The sequence below is a fragment of the Cnephaeus nilssonii genome, assembly GCF_951640355.1.
Source record: "Cnephaeus nilssonii genome assembly, chromosome: 2".
NCBI classification, from domain to species: domain Eukaryota; kingdom Metazoa; phylum Chordata; class Mammalia; order Chiroptera; family Vespertilionidae; genus Cnephaeus; species Cnephaeus nilssonii.
In genome coordinates this window covers 42,518,178-42,537,355 of record NC_137073.1, presented here as the reverse complement: position 1 = coordinate 42,537,355, position 19,178 = coordinate 42,518,178, and the positions used below count along the sequence as shown (strand labels likewise).

At 43.2% G+C, this 19,178-nt stretch overlaps 2 protein-coding genes across 6 annotated transcripts in view; both read left to right on the top strand.

Annotated features, from left to right (window-relative positions):
- The window catches only part of SNCAIP (synuclein alpha interacting protein), a 137,011-nt gene that overhangs the window by 51,553 nt on the left and 66,280 nt on the right, over window positions 1-19,178 (top strand). The window lies entirely within an intron of this gene.
- Window positions 6,661-7,630, top strand: LOC307110643 (uncharacterized protein; the record flags this gene model as incomplete). The annotated part of the gene is given in 2 exon segments (XM_079789881.1): window positions 6,661-6,786; window positions 6,788-7,630. Coding segments are annotated over 2 exon segments (969 nt in total).

Genomic DNA, 19,178 nt, shown 5'->3' with positions numbered 1-19,178 from the left:
ACTGCCTGTGACAGGACAAGAGAGTGTTGGAGAGAGAGGGAGAGGGAAAAAGAATGAAAATGAGAGAGGGGATGGAGAGGGAGATGGAGAGAGACTTACCTTCTCCCTGCCCTCTAATCTTTCACCCCAGCCTGCCCTTGGCTAGACCTATCAGGTAGTCAGTCAGCTGTCAAAGGAGCTTAGGAAATATAGTTGCTTGAGCGAATAGGCAAATGATTGCACCATTCATTGGCAAATGGAAAGGCAATGGTGGGGGTTTGGGTGGCTTGGGGTCATAATGAGAAAAGAAGGATATACACAAAGATATCAGCATAAGCCAGAACCCCAGGACAAAGAACAGCATGGGCTATACACAGAATCTCCATCCGTATAAATAAAGTTTCCAGTGTGAGTCAGAGATTGGTAGGAGCTGAACAGTAGGCAGGCACCCAGCATGCTTGGCTCTATGTAACTGGTGGAGGAACTGGCCAACTGTCCTGTAGGCAGTGGGAAGACACTGGAGCGTTTTCAGTAGCAAAGTGACAAGGCCATTTTTGCGTTTTAAGTCACTTGGAGAGTTGTATAGACTGAGCATTTTTGAAGAAGCAAAAATGTATTAATTTCTATGCCTTTAGTCTTTTCCTTCTCAAATTAATTCTAGCAAAAAAAAAAAGAAGCTATAATAAGAAAATGGTAGGAAGGATGAAAGGCTAAAAATTTAAGTGACAGAATGATTAAGTGACAGAATGATTGAATTTGCAGTGGAGGGAAAAAGGGGCCAGGGATAATACCCAAGTCTGTGACCTTAGCTGAGTGGAGAATGATGGTGTGGCCAAGTGAGGTTAAGTCTGAGCTGGGCAGCCGATGGATATCCAGGTGGAAATGTCCAGGAGCAGATGGAGATCTGCACATATAGGCGTCAGTGGCTGAGTGAGAAAAGAACTGGACCAAGACTTTTGATCTATAGGGAGGAAAAAAAATAACTGAGCCTTAAAATAAAAAGAGAAAGAATGTGAGACAGCACCAGGTGCTATTGGACTTAGTGGTAGGAGCTAATCTTGTTCTAAATCATTTTCAGAGGAAAAGAAGTAGAAACAAAACTGTGGTGGGTTAAGAAGTAAAATGAGACAGGAAAGTGGCAACAGTGAATATAGGTGCCTCCTGCGGATGAGAGGGGAGAAAAGATGCAGTGGGTTTTATTTGTAGGGTTGATGTAGGTTGTCGGTTGTTTGTGGTCAGGTGCAAAAAGCCAGAGATCGGTTAATCTTTAAAGGATAGAATAGAGATAGAGACCAAGGGGCTCAGGGATGGACTCTGGCCTGGAGAAGGTTTGGGGGATTTTCCATAGCTGCTTGCCAAGTAACCTAGCTTATGCTGCCGACAGTGTGTTTAGAATTTCAAGAATTTCAGCCTTTGGCAAAGAGCCCATGTAGCACCTTCTGGTTACAAGCAGAAAGCACCTCTATGACTGTCCATGTGATTTTAGGAAATAAATACAAAAGCTAGCAATTGTATATAACACCTTGCAATCTTCAGACTGGCTTCACAGTTTCATTTGCCTCTTTGACATCCTCTTAGCTGTGTGTGTAAACATAAACATATATGTCTATGTATATGTGTGTTCATATGTATATACACACACTTGTATATACTTGCACATATATGACTCTAGTAGTATATATGTCATTGTCTGTAGGGAACCCGAGGTCAGAGCAGATACGACTCAACAAACCTTTCACAGTCCACATATGATTTAACCTCAGGTCTCCTGGCTTCAGATTCCTAAGGGCAGACTTTGTCACTCTCATAATTTGGCCTAGAGAGTGTCCGTATAGGCACTGCCGCCTCCACGTGGCTTCCTGGTTCACCAGGCCTTTCAGCCTCAGACATTGGGAGTCTCTGCTCTGGCACCTTTGGTGTGGGAAGAGCTCAGTGGTTTCCCTGTGCACCATAAAGCCACCCCTCTTCTTCTGGAAGCTTCTCCCCTCCCATCCTCCTGTGTTCTGACTTAGAGGCTTACCAGATTTTACTCTCAGAGCTTCTCTACGTGGAGGCTCTTCCTTACCTCGCTCGTACGGGGCTCCATATACTTGGAGGCTTTAAGGCTTGATTCTCAAATTCCCTCATTCTTCTCTGCTACCCAGTTACTGCCAGTGTTTGGATATAGTGTTTCTCCCCATTCCTACTCAAGGCCCTGCCAACCCACTGCTCTTGGGGGCCACACAAACCGGGTGAGACTCCTGTTTCAATCATGTACCAACTGGAACCCACTGGGCAAGTGACTCGGCCGTAGTGAAACCAGTAATACCTCCTAGGCTACTGTGCGGGTTTCAGGAGAGAATGTGTGTGAAGGGTCCAGCTCAGTGCCAGGCTTAATCAGTCGTAGCTCCCCCCACCGGAGTGGCCTGGAGCTCGCATGCACATTTCCCAGCACTGAGCACACTAATATAATTAGCAACACTAGTAGATCTAAAAGGCAGTTACCATTTAACTGCTGGGGCCCCAGCCAGCCTGGCATTCCTCTTCACTCACTTCTAATTTGGACTAGGGGTTTTCAGTCCTACCCTGGCTGGTCACGAAATCACTGCCTTAGAGAGAATTGAAAATAACTTCAGGCAGCCATTGATTACAAGATAAAAGATTTGGGATTCCCTCCATTTTGTTCTATATAAAAATACCAGTTTGCTCCTGGCCAGGGAACACATCAGATAATTTTAAGCAGCATCTTTGTGTGAGACATTCTTAGAAATCATCCAGCTTGGTCAGACCAGCCTGCTCTCAAGAAGGCACACCCTCCCCCAGATGCTCTATACTGATCTTCATTAAAATAAATGAGTGCCCTTCTATAGATTCAGAATCAAGTTTCAGGCATCTCTTCTTAAAAGACATTTACTTATATTACATACTCAATTTAAAGGCGGAAATGCCCTTCCCACGGGCTGCAAAGTTTGTTTATCTTTGCGCTACTGTGAGAACCTGATGCCCAAAGGAAGCCGTGTGCTTTATTTCTCCTCCGCCAACCCAGCGTTGCATGAAGTAACAGCAGCCTCTAATCAGGAGGAACCCAAAGAACTTTAAGATTTTGAATCCGCAGCCTTCCTATAAGAACAGCACATGTGCGTTTGAGGGGGCCTGGATCGCCTTAAGCCACGCGGAAAGCATTTACATCTGAACCACTTTACATGTGATTGGGACTTAAAGCAAATTCTAAATAACTTCAGCAGTTTGCCATTTGGAAAACAGCCTGGGCCATATATGTTCTCCCTTAGTTCTTTTTCTGTTAAATCTTATGCCAAAGTAAATGGAAGCTGTGGAGAACCTTTGAACTCCTCAGTTCTCAAATGACCTCAGTGAAGTTGGATTGGCAGAGCCTATGTTCAGTGTCCCAAGGAAGATTTTTTTCCTTCCTCCTTGAAGCGTACACATGACCATTGACTTCCTCGGTGGAGGATGCAGCATTGCCTCCTGGGCCCTCGGGCGCGGGGCCCTGCTGAGAAACGGCTTTCCGCTGTCAGGGGCTCAGCGGTTGCACAGGTTTCTTGGCACCTCTGCTTCACAGTTCAGTCAGCTTTGCTTTTCCCTGCCCCTTTCTGTTTCAAGAGAGCCGGTGAAAGCCAGAGGTCTGCAGAGTTCAATGCCATCTCTTCCCGCTGGTTAGGGCAAGTGGTTTAACTTCTCTGAGCTTCAGTTTCCTTTCCTGTGAACTAAAGACTAAAAATAGTCACACCCATATGAGTCCCTTTCTTGTCTGAATGTTTTATTTTTGTACTCACGACCAGACAATTTATTATACCATATTATTCATTACTTATTAATTTTAATAAATAACTATTTAAATATACCTTATAATAAGTGACATAAATAACACATGCATTATACATCACTGTGTTCTTACAACTAGACTATGTGCCTCTTGAAGGCAGGGACAATGGCTTCCACTCCTGTGTATCATTCTTAGAGTCCAGTGTCTTGCTGAGCACAAGATAGATTCTCAGCAGACAACCAACTGATGCAGTCTTACAAAGATAACTCTGTAGCCCTCCTTTGCCATAGTTAACAAAAGTATTATCCATCAATCAAGCCAGTATTCATGAAAATTATTTTTACTTCCCTTACATTTTAATGTATGCTATTTCTGAACCCTATAGGGGAAAAAAATAACATATATTTTATACTTTTGCCCTAATGCAAAGGAACATATTATATGTTTGCTGATCCTTTGAAAAATGAATGTTTATGTAAGCCTTTTTGGGGGGAGGGTTTACAAAACATTTGTTTTAACCCTTTTAGCCCTGAGAAGTCAGTATTACTTGCCATAAATTGTTTGGGCATATTTGAGAAATAGCATCCCAAAGACAATTTCTTAGTTCATTCTGCCTATGGGGGCAGGAAGGGGGGTCCTGAAAACAGTCTTTTTCTGTTTCAAATAAGGCATCTTGAACTGGTGTGGCAGAATGTTTAAAGATCTCTCCAAGACCCATTGTGTGTGTTACTATCATTGGAGGAGGAGGGAGATGACTAATTGCTATCCAAAAACATGCATGACTTGTATATTATAAACCTAAGGACTCACTTCTCAAAAGTTTATTATGGCCTCTGTATGTTGAGAGTACAAATTGTAAGTCATTAGGGGAAGATCAAGACTAGTCAGCAGAAAATCCACCATCTGACAGTGTATGTGGAGAAGCTGTGATGAAGAACTGGTGGTTTGGGAATCAGTCATACCTGGTTTTGATTCCTGTGTCCATTACTCAGTACCTTTAGCAATTTACTTATCCTCTCTGGTTTTCTGTTTCTTCGTCAGTGAAATGAAAATGATATTAAGGATTATGTGAGGTTAACTTTATAAAGCCAAACATCAACATAGTGTCTGGCTCAAATTGGTGTTAAATGATAGCCAATATGAGCATTATTATTGTCTTATTACTATTACTATCTTATTGTTGTTATCATCATTATCATTAGAAACTTAGCCATTTGACTGACTACAGTTGACACCAAGGTAATGAATATTTTTTTCTGAAAGAAAAATGTGGTGTCAGGTCTCTGAAATGATTTCCTGTCTTAGTAGCCAATGAAAGATCAACGGTTTAATAGGAAGTGTTAGCCCCCCAGGCTCATCCTCCCCAGTGGAATTGTGGGGCCCAGCTTTTTTGGCTGCTAACACTGCCATAAACCTCTTACACATGCCCTTAGTGAAAGGGTTGGTGCGTGCCAAATACTGATCTTACCCTTATGTAGATAAAATACCAGCTAATATTTTATAACTCTAATTTTTTTTAGGCCAATGTTGTCCTAGTAAAACAACTGTCCTTTCCCTGAAAAGCCCTGATTTGTAGCATTTGCTCATTTCCATGGTGTAAATATTCCAAGCACACCCAATTTCAAGCTCCTAACATGAAGTTACTAACTGCAGAGTTGGAAAGAGGTGTGCACAATTGCTCAAGTCGGTGCAAGCTGGCTCCAGTACACCACTGGGTGGACTGAAGCATGTGTTGTGACAGTATAGGATAGGATGATTGACAGCAGAAGTTATAAATAGAGGGAAAGTAGCTTGTCCCCAGAATGGATCATTAAGACATGCTTGGCCCTGACCGGTTTGGCTCAGTGAATAGAGCATCGGCCTGCGGACTGAAGGGTCCCGGGTTCGATTCCGGTCAAGGGCATGTACCTTGGTTGTGGGCACATCCCCAGTGGGGGGTGTGCGGGAGGCAGCTGATCGATGTTTCTCTCTCATCCATGTTTCTAGCTCTCTGTCCCTCTCCCTTCCTCTCTGTAAAAAAAATCAATAAAATATATATATTTTTTAAAAAAAGACATACTTGGCCAAGAGAATTCATACAAAAAATGAGTTAATGTCAGATTACTTGAGCAACGTGTTTTAATACCATTTTTCTGTCTTTGGTCTGTACTCTCCAATCATACTAAGGACAGAAATCTTTTCCTAGCCTCTTGTGCCCTTGGGGGAGGGAAGAATCTCCTTAATCACTCTCTTCCTTTCTTCCTCCCTTTGTTTCTCCTCTACTGCCTTCCCAAGTAGTTTCTATCGTCATTTTTGTAACAGTCACAATTGCTTGAGATCACCAGAACAGGTAAGAGTATTCATACTCTCCAAAAATGGTAGAGAAACTAGAAAACTACTGTACTTGTTAAATCTCTATCATGTTATTACTGTCATTGGTAATTTGCAATTTTTTGGTTATTTGGAAATCTTCATTGTTATTCGGACACACACACTTTAGTTTTTTTCCATGAGTGAAAAGGGTCACTTTAGCCACTGACCACCTTTCCTTCGCTGTCACAAATTTATTCTCTCCCTCATGGTTGTTGAAAACCCTATGACACTCATCTAGGAAATTGCATTACAGTGTTATAAATACATTTCTGAGAACTTTTAATTAAGTGATGATACCTAAAACTTTCTCAACACAGTTAAGTCCCCAGAGCTGATAAAACAGAATCCTCTTGGAAAGCTGTTCTGTTTTCAGCAGCTCATCACTGGAGCAATCTCTGACAGACCATCTTTGAACTGTTAGGGTGACACCATTTGATGATTTTGTCAACATTCAGTGGATTAAAAAAACGCAGTTCTTCTCACTAAAGACCTCTTACAAGTTATTGGAATGCCTAGTGGCTTAAACTGAAGAGAAGACCTTTGAGGTGACCGATTTGCCAGTTGCCATGAAGCCATCTGTAGTCATGCTCGAGATCATCGCTTGTGCCACCCTCATCCTCGTGAGCTTTGTTGAAAACGTGTGTTTATTTTATTCTACCAGGAAATGCATCACTGGGCATTTGCAAACATCCTTTTTTTCTGATTTTCAGTCTTATATTTGTCCAACTCATGAAAAACTTAGTGGTGAACGTCATGAAAACTGTTTATTCCTTTGGTTTCATGTTGGATTCAGCTGGCTGCAAGGTTCTGCACTTCACGGCAGCCCTGATGACCTCCCTGGCCATCTGGCTCATGTTACACTTTGTGTTGCTCTACCTCCAGAAGCTTCACCCAACTGTCCTCCGCTTGAGGGAGGCTCCAAACCTGGACTGTCAGAAGCATTCCTTGAGGGTGGTTGCTGCGCTTTGGATGGCTGGTGTGGCTGTGTACATCCCAGTGTTAATTTATACTGGAAAATCAGGACACTCGAATGCAGGGAATGGTCCATACCCCTGGTCCTCTAACAGAATTTACCTGGGTTGCCTAACTGACTGTGGAAGCAGGCAGGTAGAGTTTTACTATGGGAAAGTATTTGTAGTTCTGATCCATATGCTTCCTTTAGCCATTTTAGCCTTTGTCTGTTTCTGGGTGTCATGTCTCCTTTCGGAAAGAAAGAAGATGACATATGGCAACGTGTGGATTGGAGAGGATGACTCAGAAATTCTTAGAGGGGCCAAGTTCAGTATTTTATTAATGTGGCTGATTGCTCCACTTTGGATTTCTCACTTTATCTTCATCTGTTTCTTAAAAGACTTGGCAGCCTGTGTCTTTTATCCAGCTGTTTTCACAGCCCTCTCTTCAGGCTTCTCTACTTTCAGTCCTTTCCTGCTTATGTTGGTGAATTACAAAGTGAAGTTGGTGTCTTTCTGTGCTGCTAAAGAGGAAAAGCCTACACCACAGCCTGCAAATGTTATTCTTTCTCCATATGCTAATTAAAAAACTCGGTTTTAATCTGTGGGAAATGAACCCCATCATTGGAAAGTGCAGCTGAAGTTTCCATGGCTCACATCAATAGACCATTTCTGAAAGGGGGAGCTGGAAGGAGATTGACTCCTCCCCCAAAAATAGGCTCTGAGGGAACTTGTGCAAGAAGAAGATATGTGAACACAGATAGTCATCACAGCATTTGTTGTTCAGGACAACACTAAGATTGTTCAGTAGAACGTATACAATGACTCAGTGATCACAGTCTGGATATGAACTCAATGTAAACAATATTATTAAATGTTTACTCTGTGCAAGGTATTGTGTTAAAAATGGCATAATCAAACTGTGGGTCCCACTTCCTAGCTGAATTCCTACAGATACTCAACAATGACCTTGTGTTTTCCTCTTATGTTTTTCTTGAAACGCTTTGCCACATTGGAAATGCATTACTTAAGTATGCAGTGTGCAGTTTTTGTGCTGTTAATCATAGTACCTCATACAAAATAGAAGTGTATTTTGTTCATTTTCCTTCCTTTAAATGTCTTTAGTAAATTGGGGCTAGATAAAAGCATTGGATTAAAGAATTAGTGTTTGCTAAATGACAATTTCTGTGTATGCATAGATGTGCCAGTATTGTTATTACAGACATTTAGCCCACTATGCTTGCTTAATCACCTAAATATCAAACTACTCTTCTTCAGAAAAAAGGGACCTTTATTTTATAGGGAGTTTATTTCCTCTTTTGGTTATTAAATTGGAACATTTTAATTGAAAGAATTGATAAAATCTTAACAATCTTATTTCTGGATTTGGATTCAATAAAAATAAACACATCCTATATAATAAAACCTAATATGCAAATCGACCAAACTGCTGAACGACTGGTCTAACGACTGGTTGCTATGATGCACACTGACCACCAGGGGGCAGATGCTCAATGCAGGAGCTGCCCTCAGCCCATAGGCCCCAGGCCAGCCAAGGTGGGTGTCAGCAGGGGCCCGCAATTGCCCCACCGGTCGCCCCACAGATCAGCCCTGATCGCCGGCCAGGCCTAGGGACCCTACCCATGCACGAATTTTGTGCATCAGGCTTCTAGTTATAATTATATTTGAAAATACATGGGCAGGATTTTATTTTTCACAGCTAATATATGCATTTGGACTGCTCTAGACTCAATGCCTATTTTAAATATCTTATGATGCGTACATGCTGTGTGTGTAATCATTGAATTTTAAGCTAATTGTTATTAGATTCTTGCATTTTTCTATTTTCCTCCTTTATTAGTAGACATGAGATCTGTTATATTGTAGTTCTGATGAATGGATATCCCTACATTGAGATTCTTCCTCTAAAAAGGCTGCATATAAAATTATAAACCTGGATCTCATTAACAGGAGAAACTTAGAAAATATTTGCTGCCATGAAGTACTATGGAGAAAGGAAATTTTAAAGTAACCCAGGCCCAAATTTTGTAGGGTTTTTACTCCAACGTCTGTCCCTTGTATAGTACTGGGAATTAAGCCCGTGCACACACACACACAAACACACAAATTTGAGACCTTCTGAGGTTTCTGGGTGGTCTTCATGGGAAATGCTTAGTGAAGTCCACTGAGGCAGTTTAATCAGAAGGGCACTAGGCATGGATCCTGCGTAATGAAGTTACCATCTGTGGAGGTGGGGGTTGTGGGGAAGAGGTCACCATCTTTTAATTAAGTGCAGATGTAGCCCGGGCTGGGACAAGTCATTGATCTTAGATAGCAGTTCTCAAATGTGGTTCTGGGACCAGCAGAACCAACATCACCTGGAAACTTGTTAGAAATGTACATTCTCAGGCTCCAACCCAGATCTACTGAATCAGAAACGCTTGGAGTTGGACCCAGCAATCTGTTTTAATAAGCATTTGGGATGATTCTCATGCACGCTGAACTTTGAGCACCACTGGTCTGGTGTTGCCCAGAAGTTTAGTCCTCGCAAACACTGAGAGGTATAAGAGTGAAGCCAGGAGAGTGAAGCCAGGACAACTGACTCTTGATCTGGGTAGTCTTTAAAGCTCCCCATGCATTTTGCTGTTATGTCTACTCAGCTCTAAAATGGGAATCAAGATTGTCATCTGTACTCCATACATTCTCAATAATAATTGCCAAACAAATCCACTGTAGAAATCAAGCAATCTTTGCAAAATCAGGAGTAAAGCATGACCACTTCAGGTGTGCCAAAAATTTGGAACTTGGATTTGGATAGTTTCCTGTACATGACTGTGTACGGGATCCAGTTCCCAAATTATTCCATAGTTCCTTTCCAGAAGCCTGTGCAAGACACAGTTGGCTTAAGCCCAGGCTCAACTTCCTAGTGCTAGAAATGTTTCCTTTTTCTTCCCAGATACTTTCTTTTTGTTTGGACCGCATTAGGTCATAGTTTTGTCCTTGTGGAATCAATAAGTTTCATCTACAACAGAGAGTAAATCATATTCTCATTGAATGAACATTTCAGTTTTCTTTTTAAAAGTATTTTCTCTCTCCTTCTTCCACTCCTTCTCCTCCCTCCCCTCCCTTAAACCTCCATATTTTATTCACATTCCTGGTGGGATCAGGATGGCTGATGGTGTAAGACAGTGGTCGGCAAACTCATTAGTCAACAGAGCCAAATATCAACAGTACAACGATTGAAATTTCTTTTGAGAGCCGAAAACCGACTTCTGCGCACGGGCCACCAAGTTTCAATAGCACTGTACGTGCGCACCTGCACGTGGTATTTTGTGTAAGAGCCACACTCAAGGGGCCAAAGAGCCACATGTTGCTCGCGAGCCGCAGTTTGCCGACCACTGACATAGGATAAGGGAAGTTCAGCAGAGAGTGTCACTGTAGCACCCTGGAGAGGGGTTGAAGTGGGTCAAGACTGTCCTGAGGTCCTGGTTTTGCTTCAGGGGTGTTTCTACTGCCATCTCAGACCACACAGAATCTCTGAGTTAGAAGGTAACCTATTCCTCCTTCCCAATGCGTGATCCTGTTTTTCCTCCCTCTAAGGATCCCTCCAGACCTCTATATGAATGGGTTCTTAGTGGGGTGATTGTGATCTCATAAAGCTGCTACCCCACATCAGCCCATTCCAGGTGTCATTAATGGGAAGTCTTTGCTGAGTTTGGCATCCCTGACATTTCTTCTAAGGTCTATCCTTGAAGGCAAATTCTCCTTTTACCTGATGGCTCTTTAGATCCTTAGAGCACAAGAAGAGTGCTTTTGTCTCTGCAAGTCAGATGTTTCCTTAGCTGTGCTACATGAGATAGTTTTCCAAACACAGCCTATCTTAACTTCCTTACTCTGTCTTAGGACATTCCAATTTACCGATGGCCTTCTTAAGAAGTGGCATCTAGAACTGAACACGATATATTTTATCTTGCGTTTATGTGTATGTTTATAAAATATTTTTCTGTTGTACATTCTTTTTACTTCTCTTGTGCAGCTATGCAAGCATGGATATTTTTCCTCCTTTCCAAAAATAATTTTAAATATTAAACCCACTATTAATCTCACGCACACACAAATTTAAAAGTATCTCTATCTCTAGGCTTAAAATGTATTACTTTCAACAATAACGATAAATTAAAAATAGATAAGGTCTTTTCAAGCTCTGAACATCTAGTATAAGTTGGTTCATGCTCTGTATTGAGATTTTAGAAATAATTAAATGACCCCCCAAATCATTTGCAAGTATTTTAAACTACAAGCTAGGGCTGCAAACTACAAAAAGGCCAACCGCTATAGGGATTTGTCGGAGCAGTCCTGACATCTAGAATGGGTTTTCCAGTACAATACTATCTTATTTGCCTTTTAAAATAAAATACAAGGAAAGATGGTCATAATCAGATTTTCTCTTATGATGATATTTAAGTGTTAAATGATTTGGCTATGGAATATACTAGTAATGTTCCAAAGACTAGTTCAGTGATATCTGTGAGCAAAGTAAGTTAGGGACATAGAGGTCTATACATGTTTCTCTCATGATGATGATCACTCCTACCATTTTTATTTAGTCTCTGCCAGAGAGAGGAAAGAGCAATTCATTTGGAATTACAGTTGGTAAACACCAAAAGCAATACAATCCAGGGCTGAGGATGTCTATGGAATTCTGACCTATATGATTTAAAGACATGCCCACGTTTCAGAGAAATCTGGGCGGGGGCGGTGAATCAGAAGAGCTCTGGACTTGTTATTGGGCATGGATTGTCTGAGCTGATGTTGCCCCTACTTGGTAGTGCACAACCTTGGCCAAACATTTCTGAGCTTTGCCATCTGGAACATAGTTAGAATATGATTGCAAAAGGCAATACAGAGTTGTAATAAAGTCAAATTAAAAATATAGTGAAGGTGATTTTAAAAAATGTTTAACAAAGGTAAGGCATTACTTTACCATTGCAGTTTTGCATGCTGAAATAATGGAGAAAAGCAAATTTAACATGAGAATTCCTGGCTGTGTGTCTGTGAGGCAATTATAGAAACTCTCTGAACCTTGGTTTCCTTGTTCCCACGAAAGACATTATAAAGGTATGTGTGTCCCAGGGTCTTTGTGAAACATAAATAAGAGATTATATATAAAAGCACCCAGATCCAGACCCTGGTGCAAAGTTTTGCTTCGTGAATGTTTTTATGGGTGTTCAAACAGAAAATATAATACTGCTTCTCCAGGAGATGGTTCAGGCTCAATACATTCCATTGAAGTCTCCTTTTTGATAGCAAACGTGCACTTGTATTTTCTCCAAACTTGTCAGAAAATTTGATATTCCAAGAAGATGTGCTGTGTTTACACTCTGGTTTTGGAAATGCCCCCCCAACCATCCCTGCTTCTCACCCCAGCTTGGCCCTCACAATTCAAGTCCCCCTTTTTGTAGATAAAAAGAGCAATAGAGGCTAAATCAGTGTTACTCATCTTTCTGGAAATTCTATTTCAGAATTCTCACCTCTAGGCCTTTGCGCATGCTGTAACCATTACCAAACTCAAGGGATTCACTGCTTGGAGTGCTCTAGTCAAGAACGAGACGTGGTTGTCATTAGGTAGTTTTATTTACTTGCAGCAAGAAAGCTCCGTCTCCCTGAAGGGAGGCTTAGCCATTGCTTATGTACACTATTTGGTTAATTACATGTTGATTTCTTCTTGGCAGTGGCTAAACTTACCAGGTTGGGTTCTGGTCAAGCTCATCAGGTTACAGCTGCCTCTGCAAAATACTGTGCTGCATTTTAAGACTAGCGTTTAGTAAGAACCGCCCAGACCCTGAGACCTTTGTCCTAACATCACTACTATCTGGAACACTTCCTTCTGCCCCTGCAACTCCCTCTCCATCCACACCCTCATCCTCCAGCTTTCAGCTTAGATTTCACATCTACTAGGCAGACTTCCCTCATTGCCAAGGTCTAGGTTAGGTGCCTCAGACTGCTGTGCATTTATTTGTCTAAGCAAGGACTGCATTGTATTGTAATGGCTTGTTTTCTTGTCTGTCTCCCTTGTGCTGTATGCCCCGCACGGGTGTGGAGAGTAGTGTACATCTCCTCCAGCGTGTGCACGCAGGAATATTCCGTACGTGAAGAAGTGGGTGAAACCTGACCAGCTTGTGCTTTCCGTCTGGGTCCCCCTGTGTGCTTCTTGGCTCTCCTTTAGTTGCCTCTTTCCAGTAGAAGTTTCTTGCCTCTATCATTTTTCTGCTTCAGGACTAGACATTTAGCCACTGCCATGCTTCTGGCCACTGTTAAATCAGAGAGTGAAAGAAACTGAATCCAACACTTGGAATGAGTCGCTTCCTTGCCAGCCAAGCTACTGAGCCAACTGGGGACAACATTTCATATATTACACTTTTTTCCACCCAAGTATTCCAGTACTTAGTTTGTGATTTTTTTTTTAAAAAAAAGCTCTTGCTATATTAAAGAAAGTCCGGTATCTTATGTGCAGGCTTTCAAACTGAAAATTCATCCCAATAAAAATTTGGCTGTGTGTGTGTGTGTGTGTAGGGGAATAGGGAACTACTCTGTTTTCCCAAGCATTGGCGAATTAGAGAGTAAAGAGAGACGTTGCAGTACAAATCAGTTGAGGTTACCTCATCACCGAATGTACTTTGCTCATTTATTTTGACAAGCCTTAACTTACTTTTAATTGCTGGGCCTCCTAGTTTACTGGTTAAATGTGGCAACAGCGACTCTGGCAAAAGAGGAGAAATCTGTGTAACACGAGCCTTCAGAACGAAGCAGTGCTGACTCCTTGTAAAACGGAGTGAGGCAGCTCATGCTAAGAAGAATTTCATTCGAGCCATTTATGTGATATGTGACTGTAGTCACAATCAGTAAGCCCCTTTTATGTGAGCCAAGCACACCAGAGCATGTATGTTAAAGGCGTGTAGTTTCTCAAAGAAATTTTGTTGGCCACTCCAAGCTTTTTCCAAGTGATGCTGCCATTCCCCAACAGATTTTTGGACGTCTCCGTTTGGAATTATTTTCAGAGTCAATTTTCAAGTCACAACCAAAACAATTTTTAAAATATCACCTGAATATCAGACTAGTAGAGGGGGAGGCTATTTTTTAAATTGCTTGTCTGATTTTTATTATCCAGTAGGTCTCATAGTTGCTTTGAGCTCTTTCCCAAATTGAATCTTCCCTTAAAGGAAGCTTTTGGGCCATCATTGAGGCCACTCATGAGAAGGTGACATGGTGTTGATAGACCCATTAGGGCTAAGGAGCCCCTCCCACAAACTTTAACAGGCACTGGAGGGACTTCTGTTCTTGGCAGTTTATCAAAACTCAGCGGAGTAGGAAAAACCCTGCAGACATTGAGTATAGTTGATGCTGCTTATTTTGTTCTTTGTTTTCTCCAGCCAAGCATCAGTTTGGAGTAAAGTTTCTCCCAGTGTTTTGGGCACATCAAAAGAAGGGGGCAATGTGTCACCAGCAGATTCTGCACAATATGCAGGTCCCACCGCCTAGCCCTGTGTCTTTACATCCCCACAAACTTTCCTACCCAAATTGGTAGAGCTGAAACATTGGAAAATATTTCCTTTACTTTTTTTTCTGGTCTCATCCCCTGCCCAATCTCCGTCTTCACCTGTACCCCCTATGAAAATGGTAAACACACAGCATGCCTGCCTAATTGAATGACAAAATTGAAAATTGCCAGCATCAGTGAAGAGCAATTAAAAGCTGAGCTGAAATGGACTCATGGGTACTGAAGGCAGGTAGACCTCGTGAAAGGTCTGTTGGGTGGTAGGGGTAGCAATACAAAAGAAAGCCCCAGGGACCTCAGGGAACCTGGGCGGACAGACTGCAGCTTGTAGGGCCGGGACTGAGAGGGTGGGGTGCAGCACAAATTCATAAATGACTGGGTCCTGGGATCCCACGCAGCCTAAGGCCAACTATGATGCAGAGTAATAAAATCTCATGTAAAGGGTTTTAAGCTGCACTGCCCTTTCTGGGGTGGCTGAAAATATTTTCACATAGGCGTGAACCCACTCTCATTGGCCTTGAATAAGGTTGGTTCTCTTGCGTCCAAGCTGCTGGTCTGGCCAGAGGAAGGACGACTTCGGTCTTTTTTGGGGCTTGCACTTGGCACACAGCGTCCGCACTACTCACAGCAACAGGGAGGTGCCGCCATGTAAACCCACAGTGCCCATCACAGGCATGATCCCTTCCTTCCTCTAGTTGTAAAAGGAGGGAGATACAACCCCCACCTCATAACACTTTATTATGTTCCTGAAGGTTTTCTTTTTCTAATACTGTGAGATAGAACGAAGGCCCTGTAAAAGCACAAATTGTAACATGCTGGTAGTTAATTTGTAAGAAATTTTATTTTATTGCTATTGTGGTATAAGAATTTAAAACAATCTTAAAATACAAATGAAGTAAACAATACTGGCAGGAGGCAGCAATAAGAAAAAAAGTAGGAGGAGGGGGGTGCGTATTGTTTAACACTGAATTTCTTTGCAAGGTCCTACACTCAAATGCCCCCAAGGCCAGGCAGGGCCTGTCCATGAGGAAAGCAGATGGGAGGGGCTGGTGGACTGGGGAGCGGCCTCCTGGCCAGGTAGGGCAGCTGCAGCTCCGCGGACGCCAACTCCCGTCATGCGGAATGCAGACCTGTGCTGCCACAGCTTCAGATATTTTTTAAGTGAAGCCAGAAGTCCAGAATTCAATGTGAAATCACCCAAGGTCTACATGTTGGCAACTGATCTGATTATTTTTAAAACGCTGTTAGGGCCAAACACATCACATCTGTGGGCCAGACTCGGCTCACGGGCCTCGGGTGTGTGCCCTCTGTAGCTGTGCACTCCATCAGAGCCCGTGCGTCCTTGGTCAGAAAAGGGCCTTGCTGGTTTCCTGGGGCTGGTGTGCAGGGTGGAATGGTGCCAGCCGAGCAGGATGAAAAACGCGCCCACGGCCTCGCTCAGTGTCCTTATCAGGTTGGATTATTTGCAGCCGCTGCTCTAACCTGACCGCATTCATCCCTTCCTATCATGTCCTTAATTCCTCACTGGAGTACCAAGGGTGCCAGGTGCTCAGTGGACGGGCAGACGAGGAAGGAGGAGGCAATGACCATGGGACAACTGTGGACTCACCCTCAACTGAAAAGAAGCGATTAATGTTGGGAATGTGGCTGGGATTGGTGAACCACAGGGATTTTTGCACATTACAAATGAGGATGTAATACTTTCAAAGTGGCACCTTGCAAGAGAGAAGCTTTAAAACCAGACTAGATCCAGAGACATGGAAGCATGGAACAAGACTGGTGAATCTCAGAGAATTTATATGCATAATATGCATAACCCCTGGGTACAGACAATAGTGTGAGGAAGGCCTGGGTGGGGCGAGGAAGTGGGGTGGAAAGGGTCAGTGGGGGACAAAAGGGGACAAGTGTAATACTTTCAACAGTAATGATTAAAAAAAAATGACCAAAGGAACTGGGCTGTAGAATAAGGCATCTTAAACAAGATGGCTGCATTGCACATGGAGGCCCATTAGGAAGTAAAGGAGGGTCCTGGATGCTAGGACCCTTTATTTTGAGGTTGGATCATCGCACCCACTGAGATAAATATGAACAGTGGCCAGGGCTTCCAGCAATGGACTGTAACTCTTGTGTTCTGGACTACAGAAGAAAGAGTCTCACTGTCATCCTCCAAGTCCAAATGTAAAGATGTTCTGCTTTAAAATCATCTATAATAATAAAAGCGTAATATGCAAATCGACTGAATGGCCGAACAGCAGAATGACCTTCTGGATGACCATGCTATGACACGCCCTGGCACCAGGCCAGCCAAGGCGGGTGCGACGCGATTGGTCAGGGGACCCCACTCTCACCCCACGATCGCCCCGCAGAGGCCACCCTCTGCAGGACAATTGATGGGGGGCTCTGCGATCAATCGCCCCAAAGAGGGAGGCCCAGGCCACCCTCTGCGTGGCAATCGATTGCAGAGCCCCGGCCAGGTGGGCGGGGCCTCCCTCTGCAGGGCGGTCAATCTGGGGACTCCATGATCGATCGGCCCACAGAGGGGAGCCCAGGCCAGCCAAGCAATCGCATCCAACGCCTGTTGCCAACAGAGGGAGGTACCGGTGGCGGGGTAGGGGGGTTAGTGCCATACAGATGGCAAGCAGTGGCAGTGGCGGGGGCGGGGCCAGCTGCCAGCAGCAGGGGTGGGGGGGAGCCCTGATAGCTCCTGATCGCTGACCAGGCCTAGGAACCCTACCCGATGGGTCCCGGCTTGTGGGAGGGCACAGGACAGGCTGAGGGACCACCCCCGCCCCCCTGCACGAATTTCATGCACCAGGTCTCTAGTGATTTATATTATCCACTGGATATGTCCCATGAGAATGGCTACACTTTGAGTGTATGTTGCTTTTTATATTGTCAGAACGACTCAAACAGGGGCTCACTGATTACTTGTTCATTTGCATTTTGCGTTTCGTTTTGTGTTACCATGTAAGTAAAGACTCACTCAGTCCCCGCTTTGAGGAGTGTTTCTCTGCTTCATCTCCCTGTGTTTCCATGTTTCTAGTGATATTTTGTTTGTCTGCATCCCATCCTACACCCAGCTTCATCTTTGTGTTCACAAAGCCATGAGAATAGTCTGTAATTCAGCAGTTCATTGTGGAGAACAGACTTAGTGCAGAGAAATTGGATTGGAAGGAAGTCTGTTACTGACAAGATGGAATCCAAAGAACCTGGATTGTCTCAGAATCCAGCAGACTGGAAGTGAACATTATTTTGAGTAATTTGCAAGTACGAGTGTATGTGTTTTTCTCTGAAAAGCTTCGTGAGGATTAAGAGGAAAAGTGGTATATTTTTTTGTAACAAGCAATATGTTTAAGACCTACTTTTAGATTTCTAGAAATAATAAAATTTCTGGATATATATATATATATTTATAAATACATATTGGTTTTTATTTTAAACCTTATTGTGATTTCAGAAGAACTTTCAATGTTTATTTTAAATGGATAATCTCATTTGAACATGGTAGTAGGATTCCTAATCCTTTCTTAGACCAATTCTGCATCTGCCATAATTTTAAAAATAAAAAAATGGTACATTCATGTGAGAAGGGAAGGAGAGGAAACACTAAAACTCAAGTGATGGGTTTGAGGTGTGGGATGGCAAGCAGTCAATTTTTCCTTTATTGTCATTCTCCTCTTTGTATAGCTTCTTAAAAACGTACAATGAAAAAGCAATGCCTTCAGAGTAAGAGTTTTTTTAAAACAGGTATTTTTACATTCTTGATCTTATATTGATGAGCTCATTTTCATTGGCCTAGATTTATTTTCACTTTCCAGTGACGTATTCCTTACTCCTCTGCAAGATACCCCCTGATTAGAGGAGGAAACAAATTACTCCTCCAGTCTGAGTACATAAGGCCATTTTTATAGTCAGGAAGACAGGTTGCGGGAAGGGGGATCTGCTTCGCCGTCTGAGAGTTGCTCTGGGGAGATGACTGCACACCAAGGCGCTGCCGGGAGGTCTATATTTCTGTCTTGACGTCTGTAGGTGCCACTGCCACCGCCAATGCTGACGATGATAAGTGATGAGAAAATGAACTGGGAGGTGATGCATCTTCCTGACAGATGTAAGGAATTGCCACAGGCAGCCCCGAGGCAAGTGCTGGCTGCGGCCACTCTGGCGCCTGCCTCGGCCACTCTGGCACCAGCAGGCAGGGCTGCGAGAAGCAGGGGCAGCGCAGTCATAACTCTGTGATTTCAGTCTGTCATTAGAGCCTCTTTTAAAATGTTTTTTTGAGGAATGAACTGGAGGTTGTGCTACAAATTCTGAAGTATCGTTACTGTTGATCCGTCGGTGTCTGTCTCGTACTTGGGTTATTGCTGTGGAGATCCAGTGTGCATTGCTTTGCCAGGCAGGGATGTGCACCCAGGGATGTACCCACACAGACACTGGAATATGGCTGTCCTAAGATGTCAGGGCACCCCGTTCCCGAAGTCCTACTTTCAGCCAAGGCGTCGTATGTGCTGGCTCGGTCCTAATACGGACCACAGGGGATGAGTTAGACCTGAGCTAGTACTGGGGGGTGGAGAGGCAGGAA